This window comes from Haliotis cracherodii, unplaced genomic scaffold (genome assembly GCF_022045235.1).
Source record: "Haliotis cracherodii isolate W230 unplaced genomic scaffold, xgHalCrac1.p SCAF_8, whole genome shotgun sequence".
Classification (NCBI taxonomy): Eukaryota; Metazoa; Mollusca; class Gastropoda; order Lepetellida; family Haliotidae; genus Haliotis; species Haliotis cracherodii.
In genome coordinates, this window is record NW_027266341.1 from 33,911,313 (window position 1) to 33,923,546 (window position 12,234).

The window sequence follows — 12,234 nt, forward strand, 5'->3', positions numbered from 1 at the left end:
TGAATAAAACACCTGGGTTTAATGTCCCATCATAGATTATTGCACTTATATAGCAACGTGCATGCACGCGCGTGTGCGTGTGTGTGTGTGCGTGTGCGTGTGTACGTACATGCGTGTGCTTGTACTAGTCCCGGCTAATACCAATTTTATGGTGCTAGCCCACTGAAATACCATGCCACAGTTTAACATGAATACCCCACTCTGACACACTATACCGACCAGTCCTTGTTTTAGCCCCTTAATGCCAAGTGCCAGATAGGGTAACAAAAAGTACCATGTTTAAAAGTTTTTTGGTATGAAGTGGCTGGCGATCGACTCCTGACCTTCCGCTCTCCGGGCGGACGCTCTACCACGAGGCCAGGGAGGCAGTCAGGAGGGGGACAGTCAGAAGCGATGCGGGTCTCACTTTGGTGAAAACCACGAGCACAGGTATGGTGCTGACAAACCTGCTGACATGTACACATATACTTTGATGTGTAGGATACAATTGATTGTCTTTAAATTCAGAAATACTTAAGACAAAGACTTGAATGTGTTAAAAGGACCTTAAGGTTTGATAAGAAGCCTTTGCAAAACTGCAAAATTCAAGGCATTTTCAAGCTTTTGTGAACCCAAAGTCTACTGTTTTCTTTATGTTACCATACAAACTGAGTACTTGCAATAAATAAATTAAGTGAGAAATCCTTGTTTTTGAAACAGTAAATATTCTTTCCATATTTGTCCTATCAAAGAAATATCGTAACACTTTAACGTTAAACGGCTAATTAAACAATATTTCATTCCAAGCTAACATGTCAAACATGACCTCAGGAAAAAGAAAATTATACAACTTAAAGCAGAAGAAGATATATTATCCAATATCCACTTTCAAAATAATCCCGTAACAAATGCCAATTTGAATTCCACATTGTAACCATAGTAACAATGAAATCTATGTTCTTTTCTTCTCCAACTTTTGACAAAGCCACCAGAAACGTTCCATTGATTTTCCCAAGGAGTATTATGCTGATAAATCTAGAAACAGACACTGGGGGGGAACGTGACCCGTGAAGATCCGGGGTAAAACAGGTCTTCAGCAACCCATTCTTGCCGTAATAGGCAACTATGCTTGTCCTAAGAGGCGACTAACGGGTTATTTACATGGCACGTATATTGCTGAGTTAAACAACAAACAAATAAATGTAGGGGGTATACACACACCCTTTCTTTCTTCTTTGACACATGTTAACTACGCCTTCGGCAAATCATTAGATATTATGTGCCATCATCCTTTTTCAAAATCCTGGATTCTCTCTGCATTGTAATAGATTTGAACCAACCATCATAGACTTCTGGCAGGGAGGCAATGCTGCACAGCAAGTCCTGCCTACTTTGACAACTGGCCCTTTCGTGTCCGGGTAAACACTGATTATTATTGTTATCATTATCATTACTATTATTCCAGTGCTATCCTGGCATGTTAGTAACTTGTGACACTGACCCAACATCATTTACTTTTACCATACAATCATGAGCAGTGGTGTGTTGACAGAAGAAGGATACCATCAGATCCTGATATGACTAAGGATGCAACTCTCTGAACAGATATTAGTACAGGGCCTCCATTTGTTTTAAGACTGTAAGAGTCAGTAATCTTCAAAAAACGAGCTGATCACTAACATGGACAAGACAAGACAAGACAAGACAAGACAAGACAAGACAAGACAAGACAAGACAAGACAAGACAAGACAAGACAAGACAAGACAAGACAAGAAGACAACATAGAGTATTATAACAAGGAGAATTTCAAGTCACTTCATGAGAACACATTTCGGATGTTGATTGAGTTTGGTGAGGTAAGGATAAATGGGGTTTAACGTGCATGCATGTGTGTGTGTGTTTATGTGGCTACTTGTGCTTGTCCCAACTTATGCCAATTCTATAATGCTAGCTCACTGAGATAGCATGCCACAGTTTAACATGAATACCCCACTCAGACACAGTATACTGACTCCGAGCTGACCAGTCCTTGTTTTAGCCCCTTAATGCTGAGCAGCTAGGCAGGGTAACAACAAATACTATTTATCAAACTTGTGTTGGTATGACAAGGCCGCCAATCAAACCCCCGACCTTCTGCTCTTCAAGAGGCGGATTGCGCTTGGGGCAGATTTAGGATTTTGGTTTGAACCCGACAAACTACAGCACGAGTACTGACACTTTCAGGGTGTGACATCAGTTTACAAACAGCAGGTACACAACAATCCACATTCAATAACATAGAGTTCAGTGGAACCATGCTGTCTTGAAATCTGACCGCATTGCTAGAAAAAATTGATTGGTCAGACAGTAATAAGATCGCGCCAGACGAATTGAACCCTGGGTTAGTCAAACTGCTGCTCTGGTCACCAGTTCAAGACGAGTGGGTTCATTCAACTATATATGATTCCCCAAATATAGACACATTCTGACCATATTACACATCAACCTATTCACAAGACACATCTTACACAGGTTTCAAACACACACCATACACATTACACACATAATACCTATTTATCATAAAATGTGCAGGTTTCTTGGCAGGATAAAGCTAACGGATAAAAATGATATCTGTTGGGGTCTTATGTGGATAGAGATGCAAATATCAAAGGTTGGGTAGGGACTACTTTCAGTGTTTCAAACAAACATGGCTTTTCATGCTTGTGATTCAGCGATCGAGTCAGAATGACCATCGGGAATCTGGAGAAACTACAGGGATAATTCCTTTCATCATAAAAAGAATAGTCTTACATACTGAAAACCAGTGTCTAACTGGGCGGCCCAGTGGCCTAGTGGTTAAAGCTTTCGCTCATCACGCTGAAGACCCGGGTTCGATTCCCGACATGGGTACAATGTGTGAAGCCCATTTCTGGTGTCCCCTGCCGTGATATTGCTGGAATAGTGCTAAAAGCGGCGTAAAACCATACTCACTCACTCACTCAGTGTCTAACAGCATCTATCTGAGTCATTTCAGAAGTTTTGGCGACTTTGGAGACAAAAATTGCTAAACAATTTATTGAGGACACTAGCCTAGCGGGATGAGTTTCATATCTGTGCTTGTAGACCTCTGCGGTTTGGAACCTTTTCCCCAAATTAAAACAGTTGAATTTGGCCAAAATATGTCCGAAGTGGTACCTTGTTTCATTTTGTGGCTGTGTGTACATCTGACTGCACTTCGTAACGTTTTGACAAGACTGTTTTGACTATTGTCACTGTCTGACCGACACATCCCTTACCTTCTGACTTAATATATATTAATGTGCACCTTCCAGGAAAGCTCGCAATGTTTAGGTAATGTTTTCAAGCACAAAATTGAAGAATGACATAATGCGATAAAGAGGTTATCACACTTGTGTGTTTGGGGATGGTAAATATCCTGTATTTGGAATAAACACTACGTATTTAGCTTGCCAAGGTTCACAACATACAATGTTTATTCCTAATAAACATTTATGGAATGTTTATTCCATACACATACATATATATTACACACATCATACACGCACTTTACACATATATATCACACACATACACCATGTACACACATCACACTCAATTCGCACACATAAAGCAAATACAAAACAACTTAACATCAGTCAAATGTAATCTATTGTTTTGTATCAGTTAAAGGGATGCAAAATATGAACAGAAAGAATACAATGTCGCATCCTAAAAATGATGATACACATGGTATACCACAAATAACCCATATCAATGATTCACTCACTTCCAGCGTCATCTGGTATCGGGCTGCCCGAGGGAGAAATGTCGTCCTGGTCCGTGACGTCGCTGTCGATGCTGCTGATGTCGTCGTCCTCCTCCTCAGACTGGACAGTGAGCCCCCACATGTCCTGGACCAAATCCTCATCCTCATCATCCGAGTCACAGCTTGCTCGGTACACAAACGCTTTGCTCTGACTTCCAAACTCTGGTGTTACATCTAGGTGAACACATATTTACAATTACATCTTTGTTTTGTATTGTTTTTGTTTAATGCCACCCTTAGCAATATTCCAGTAATATAATGGCAGCCTGTAATTTTAGTGTAAATAAATGAGTCCTGACAATCCAATGATAAATATTACCAGTGATGGATGCCGCTGGGGAACAATGCCACGTGATCAACTTCGTCAACAAACCAGGCCTTCTGTTCCAAATTCAGGTTGCTGGGGATCTGTTCTAAACCTCATTGGGATTACATCTTTTATTGAACAATATTTTCCAAAGAAATAAGGTCAGATCCCTTTTTCAAATTTGATTATTAACAGTAACCATGGTAACCTCTGGAGATAACAAGTGCAAAAGTGAGCGTGGCTCACTAATATCCCCGACCTGCCTAGTGTGTCAGTAGTTACAAATTAAATAGCTAGGATAGGGTAAGCTTAGGGTTTGAAAAATTCATAAAAAAATGGAAAATTAATAAAAACAATTTGTTTTCTTTGACTGCATCCCTCATTATGACACAGATTATATGTACTGTTTGAGATGAATCCCCTGAATAGCTTAAGAGTAATCGCGAGGACAAAGTTTTCGGATGGATGGACGTAACCTTGGTATAACTATATACCCCCGACATTTTGTCGGGGGTATAATAAACTCTGTGGGGCCTGCCAACTTAGTTCGTTGGATCTGAAAGTCAGTTAGCTCACCTAAGTATGGATGTCCCCTGGGGGTGAGGGATAGGTCGTCACCATACAACTAGAACTGGGTTCTTGAAGTCGGACTATCTGCTGTATGATGCAGTGCCTGACCTTGCAACATCTGGAGTTGGCACTTATTTGTGTTCAGATGTATTAAACACAATCAGTGTGGTGGAGGAGGGGAGATAATTCAGTGAGGAACGTATGAGTCGTCCTTCTTTTCAGTCTTATTAAGTAGATGGTCGGTAGCCTACTGGGAAAGGGTTTGCTTGTCATCCCGAAAGCTCGGGTCAATTCACAACAATGTGTGAAGTCTATTTCTGGTGTCCCCCACGTGATATTACTGGAATATTGCTAAAAGTGGCATAAAACCATACTCACTTCCTTACTCCATAGTAGAAAAACTAACATATTGGCAAAGCAATCATTATGAAATAATGTGATTGTTTTATATCTAAAACTATTCAAACAAATATTCCACGATACAGAAACAAATAGATTTTGTTCTCAAACAATGAGTAAACACTCTCACACAAAACATTCTTATTTTAATAGGCATACTTTGTAGCATGATACTTGTTCACACTAAAATATAAAGATGGTTTAGTGAAACGGCAGTATGGAAGAAGGAATTGTTTTACTACCAGGCTCCGGGGGAGTTTCCTCTTCATCAGCAAATTCATCCACCTGAGGCTTACTGATCAGCTGACAACCAGCTGGCAGAGTGACGGAAGGTCCGACCTTCACCTGCAGGGCAAACAACAGTACTACAGATTGGTGTTCTGACCAACCGACCTTAGCCCATGCCCGTGCCTAATATGACAAATATACTCTACAAAAAAACCCCCGCAAATTTGATTTTAGATGTATATTTTGTATATCAAGTAAATAAAATCAACAAATAGTAATCGATTGTTCGAAATTTGCACGCATCATTTTCATTGACCCATGTTCCATATGGCACACATGGAACAGTAGATTTTCAAGGTGAAGGTCATCTGTTCTCATTATCTTGTATGACCACCATTAGAGTCCAAAACTGACTGGCATCGCTGTCCAATTGAAGCAGTCAGATCCCAAATTATGGCCTGGGAAATGTTCACCCACTCTTCCTGCAGTGGTTGTGCCAACTGTCGGAGGTTCTGTGGTTGTTGCTGACGTGCTCGCAGGACCTGGATGTTGTGACTCGCCCCTAAACCAAAGTTATCTCCATCGCTGTTGTGGACATACTCTGTGACCTTGACACCATGATTCAGGTCCATCAAAATGATCCCTCGAACTGGTCGCCTGGTGTGAATACCTACAGAGTGTAAAACGGTTTCTTATTCCTGGTATTGCCGAAGTTGTAGAGGTGACCATGGTGGTTCTTTCACGTAAGTGACGTAGCAGTATGAATCTGTCCTAGCGCAAATACCTTCAGTGCGTAAACCTTTCCTCACTGTCTGGGCTGATATCCTACGCAACCCCGGTATTGCCCTAGTTGTTGAGGTGACCGTAGTGGTACTTTTACGTGAGTGACGCAGCTATATCAATCTGTCCTGTGCTCTAGTACTGATATGTGGTCGACCGGATCTGAAAAGGTGTGTCTTATAACTGTTCCACAGTCTTGTAATGGTGCTTGGTGCTCTGTGGAAAAACCTGGCTGTGGCTGAAGATAATTTGCCTGTAGGCAGTCGGCCGATGGTGTTGTTGCCTTGGGCTTCTGTCAGTCGTGGCATAATTACGCTGTTCACTGGCTGTAAGATTGTGATGGCATACAAATGAAAATCCAAGCTTCGCCAACAAGTGATATTGCATGTGCATGTCATATAGGTGTGTTTCGGTGCCAGGCTCTCATGTGGTTGTGGTTTTTGCGATTATTCCATCTTTTCAAAACATTTCTGCAGAACCTCATTTTTTTACGCAAATCAATCCCAATCCAGGCAGAAATGACGAATTTATTTTTAGTATTAATGTTGTATGGATATCAGCAACACTTTGTCAGATATTTACAATTTTAATACTTTTGTGTTCCTTTTTTTGCAGAGTGTATATAAAATTTGATTACTTGTAGAATCAAGTCAGATGTTGGCGCCCTTCAGGATTTTCACTTCAGTATTTTAAGCTAGTGTGTGTTAAAATAAATAAATATCAAACATGACAAGGACACCGTGGAGATCATCAGTCATAAGTATGGCCCCTCCCATCCTTGGACCACCCCTGGATCGATGACTGCCCTGCCCACTCTAGGACCATCCCTGGATGGATGGTGCCTGCCCTGCCCCGCCCACTCTAGGACCAACATTGGATGGATAATGACCCTCTCTAGGACCACCCCTAGATGGATAGGACCACCCCGCCCACCCCTGTATGGATGATGCCTGCCCTGCCCACTCTAGGACCAACATTGGATGGATAATGACCCTCTCTAGGACCACCCCTAGATGGATAGGACCACCCCGCCCACCCCTGTATGGATGATGCCTGCCCTGCCCACTCTAGGACCAACATTGGATGGATAATGACCCTCTCTAGGACCACCCCTAGATGGATAGGACCACCCCGCCCACCCCTGTATGGATGATGCCTGCCCTGCCCACTCTAGGACCAACATTGGATGGATAATGACCCTCTCTAGGACCACCCCTAGATGGATAGGACCACCCCGCCTACCCCTGTATGGATGATGCCTGCCCTGCCCACTCTAGGACCAACATTGGATGGATAATGACCCTCTCTAGGACCACCCCTAGATGGATAGGACCACCCCGCCTACCCCTGTATGGATGATGCCTGCCCTGCCCACTCTAGGACCAACATTGGATGGATAATGACCTTCTCTAGGACCACCCCTTGATGGATAGGACCACCCCGCCCACCCCTGGACCATCCCTGGATGGATGGTGCCTGCCCTGCCCCGCCCACTCTGGGACCAACATTGGATGGATAATGACCCTCTCTAGGACCACCCCTAGATTGATATGACCACCCCGCCCACCCCTGTATGGATGGTGCCTGCCCTGCCCCGCCTACTCTAGGACCAACATTGGATGGATAATGACCCTCTCTAGGACCACCCCGCCCACCCCTGGACCATCCCTGGATGGATGGTGCCTGCCCTGCCCCGCCCACTCTGGGACCAACATTGGATGGATAATGACCTTCTCTAGGACCACCCCTTGATGGATAGGACCACCCCGCCCACCCCTGGACCATCCCTGGATGGATGGTGGCTGCCTTCCCACTCACCTCCCACGCAAGGACGGCTCCAGGACAGATTGTAACTTCCTTGTGGACGCTGACATTGCTGCAGAGGAGGGCCGTCTCGATGATACAGTTGTCCTCCACGACCACACCATCCCACAGGTAGCTGCCAGCTATCTTTACATTCTCACCTGTCAACAATACATCAGTCCTCACATCTTGTATAACATGATGTAGTGACTAAATACTGTGCAAGGTATACCAGCTGCCCAGTTTATCATATACATACAGTTTGATAACTTTTAAAAATCAACTATTTTCAATAACCTTTTGTGCTGGCGTGTGTAAAACTAAATATAAATATCAAAACTAGGGTTATGATAAGGACATCATGAGTCGATTCCATTCGTGTCCAGTATGTTTTATACATCAATTAAAATGAAATGCTTTCAAATTAATTGGTTTAATTAAACTAAACCATACAAGTGTATGCCAATTCATTTTTACTACTTTATATCTTTGGGAACACATTTTTTCAATTTTCCCAAGGCAAGAGAGTTAACGGACTGTAAAAGTCCAGTTTCCACCCTTGCTGAACTAAACTGAAATTTCTGGGCTCGATCGTAGTGCTACCAGTGGCTATTCTGAGTATGTCCTATGTACCTCCTATTGACCAATCATATTCCACCTACCATATTACTTGCATTTGCAAATCCTGTAATCGACCGAAATCTAGTTTACGAACCCGATGTTGATTTCGTTACAGGATTTTGATTGGACTATGCACAGACGCGTTAGTCCAGCCAAATTATAACTCCATAATTCCAGCCAAGTTGGAAGGGTTGAAACTGGACTTTTATAGTCAATTAACTCACATGGGAAAATGTCACATATGGCCACACTGGAAGCAGCGAGCAAACCTGGCCGGCATACAAACCGATAGCAGCAGATAACGTCGCGTCCAAGATTATTTCACTTATATAGTGACGTGCATGCACATGTATGTGTGTATGTGTGGCTGCTTGTACTAGTCCGGACTGATGCCGATTTATAGTGCTAGCCCACTGAGATACCATGCCGCAGTTTAACATGAATACCCCACTCAGACACAGTATACTGACTCCGAGCCGACCAGTCCTTGTTTTAGCCCCTTAATGCCAAGCGCCAGACAGGGTAACAACAAGTACAATCTTATAACGTCTTTTGGTATGACGCTGCTGGGGATCGAACCCCGGACCTTCCGCTCTTCAGGCGGAAGCTCTACCATTAGACCACGGAGGCGGTCGTCTATGATCATGGTAGTTCAGATGTTATCACATACTGTATACAAACAATACTGGTAGTGTTATGTTCATCTAGTGTCACTGACCTATCTGACAGTTTTTTCCTATAACCGAGTTGCTTATGTTTGTATTATTCCCAACTGAAGTCCCGCTTCCGATCACAACATTCTCAGCCAGGACACAGCCTCTGCAATGAAAACACCACAGAATAACTTTACAGCTAGCAGAATCCTATCAATGACACAACTTACCATGCTTACACTACACAAAACAACAAGCTATATTGAAGCAATCTACAACAGTCAAGTTGGACATCACGTCAATTAAGATGGGTTTACTGTAAAAGGCGACTGTGCTTGTCGTAAGAGGCGACTAACGGGATCAGGTGGTTAGGCTCGCTGATTTGGTTGATGCATGCCATCGTATCCAAATTGCATGGATCGATGCCCATGATGTCAATCACTGGGTTGTCTGGTCCAGACTCGATTATTTACAGGCCGCTGTCATATGGCTGAAATATTGCTGAGTGCAGCGTTAAACAAACAACAAACAAACAAATCCTACCTGGCTAATGTGATGTCTTTACTGAGATACACATTGTGTCGCCCGTACGACATGACGTCGCGGCCCAGGCATGTCATGTAGCCATCAGGCACCAGGGGATACGTCCAGCGATTCATCACGTCAAGGCTGAAACACATGACAGGTGTAGGTTGCGAATAACATGACCTCTGTGAGTCTGTGAGTCTTGTAGCCATTAAGAAGTTGGATGTAACCGTGACAACAAGTATTATCATGGCTCGATTTAAGGAACTTGATTTAACCCGCTCCAGGTGCATGTTGACATGAAAAGCTAGCAGCACCAGACAAAACCAGGTTGCCCCAGACAAAACCAGGTTGAAACACAAGCTGCATAAACTAGTCGAACTAAGTACAATCTCAGATCTCTGATGACTGTGTCATGAATTACACAACAACACAGGGATGAGGTACAAGTATGGTACATAAAACTTAGAGACACGAAGTTTGTTCAAAGATGGATGTTGTGTGGACAAGTAAGGGTTAGTCAGACACAAATTTCAACTTCTTTATTATACAGACACAACGTATCAAGAAGTAGCCTAGACACATTGTGTCTGTATTAGAAGTTGTCACGGCTACTACTGTTTTTTCAATGTTTTTCCGGCCAGCGTACTACTGTGTAGTGATACTGAAAGTGGATTTTTCCAATTAAACAACTCACCTGACCGCATCATACATCTGCAGGTTGGAAATTCGAGCAGCATACTCATCCCTCACAACAGCCAGGTGAATTGTGTTTCCCAGAATCTGTAACAGAGGTAAAAAACCCTTGAAAATGACATACAGGATGTATACATACATCAATTCAGGAGATACACATGTCCGACTAAAACCTGTATTTCCACTTCGGTACTTCCATCAGTGATTCTGTGGCATTTCATTTGCTAACCAAGGAATTGTTTTTGTGTTCATGTGTAAAAAAAATAAAAACTTTAGACCTTCTAAATGTCTTGTTTCCTGATTGGTTGATAAGAGGCTAGGCGGCGCTAGTGTTGCATATTGTGCTGAACAATGTCACAGATTTCGTAGTTTTGTGTGAAAGATTTGTTTGTTTGTTGTTTAACGCAGCAGTCAGCAATATTCCAGCTATACGGAGGTGCACTGAAAATAATTGAATCTTGACCAGACAATCAAGTGATTGACATCATGAGCATTGATCCATGCAAGCCTGACCATACGATCCAGTTAGTCGCCTCTTATGACAAGCATGGTTGCCTTTAATGACAAGCATGAGAGCTGAAGTCCTATTCTTACCCGGATCTTCATGTGCGGTGTGGATGAAATAAATATGCAGTCTGTGAATTTTTTATTGTTGACATATCTATTTATTAGCACTTATTTCAGTATGTTTTTGTGTCTATGGAGTCTTAAAAAAATGGTGAGTCTTGTTTGAAATGCAGCAGACGACAATATTCCACATACATGAAGGCAGCCTGTCTGGACCAGACAACCAGAGGTTGTTATGAACAACATCATACACGTCAACAATTCAATTCAATTCAGTCTCCTCTTACGCCAAGGGGCAATAGGGTAGACATCTTACAAACTTCACACCCAGATCGTACTGATTATCCAACTTGCTTACCTCTTCACTTATGAGAATTCCGCGGACAAAGTCATCCCGAGATTGGTAGTCGAAGTTGTCTGTGTAGAGTTGTGGTACGAGGGGTGTGCAGATGCACACCTGGGAATCTAGCATGTCGTACCGCACATCCACGTCCGTGTGCTCCACAAACACACTCTGTCAACAACAGAAACAACCATTAAGGCATTCATCTAGGGAAATACTGAAATGGAGTGTTTATATTAACAATACAGTTGATGTGAGGTGAAATGGGGTTCAATGTTATGTTCAAGGTTATTTCAGTTATACAGTGACATGAATGTATGTGTTCATGTGTGTGCACATGTGTGGCTGCTTGTACTAGTCTGCACGATCCCACGGAGACATCATTCCATGAATACTCTACTCACACACAATACTGACTCCACGCTGACCAATCCTTGTTTTATCAACAAGTACCATCATTTAACGTCATTTAGGTATGATGTGGTTGGGGGCCTTCTGCTCACCACTAGACGTTGGAGGTGGGCAGGGGATCGAACCACAGACCTTCTGCTCTTTTATTACAGACTAGTTGACATCATCAAACCAACAAATGAACCTTCTACTCTCTGGGCAGATGTTCAAGCCACTAGACCTTGGAAGGGCTGGTCAGGTAGCCTGGAGTTCAAGCTTTCGTTCGTCACGCCAAAGACCCAGGTTCAATTCCCTACATGAGTACAATGTGTGAAGCCCATTTCTTGTGCCCCCCCGCCATGATATTGCTGGAATATTGCTAAAAGTGGCATAAAACCTCACTCACTCACTCACTAGACGGAGGTGGGCAGGGGATTGAACCAACAGACCTTCCGCTCTATTACTACAGACCAGTTGACATCATCAAACCAACAAATGAACCTGCTGTCTGGGCAGACACTCCAGCCACTAGACCTTGGAGTGAGTGAGTGAGTATGGTTTTACGCC

At 43.0% G+C, this 12,234-nt stretch overlaps 1 protein-coding gene across 2 annotated transcripts in view; it reads right to left on the reverse strand.

The window, feature by feature from the left end:
- Positions 1-12,234, reverse strand: part of LOC139450487 (translation initiation factor eIF2B subunit epsilon-like) — a 28,960-nt gene that overhangs the window by 10,394 nt on the left and 6,332 nt on the right. For both annotated transcript variants that reach the window (XM_071232201.1, XM_071232200.1), the window contains exons 5-11: positions 11,293-11,448; positions 10,369-10,454; positions 9,690-9,815; positions 9,212-9,312; positions 7,888-8,033; positions 5,304-5,406; positions 3,747-3,959 (exon numbers count right to left, since the gene is read on the reverse strand). In XM_071232201.1, coding sequence (XP_071088302.1) covers positions 3,747-3,959; positions 5,304-5,406; positions 7,888-8,033; positions 9,212-9,312; positions 9,690-9,815; positions 10,369-10,454; positions 11,293-11,448 — 931 coding nt within the window. The remainder of the gene's footprint in view (positions 1-3,746; positions 3,960-5,303; positions 5,407-7,887; positions 8,034-9,211; positions 9,313-9,689; positions 9,816-10,368; positions 10,455-11,292; positions 11,449-12,234) is intronic.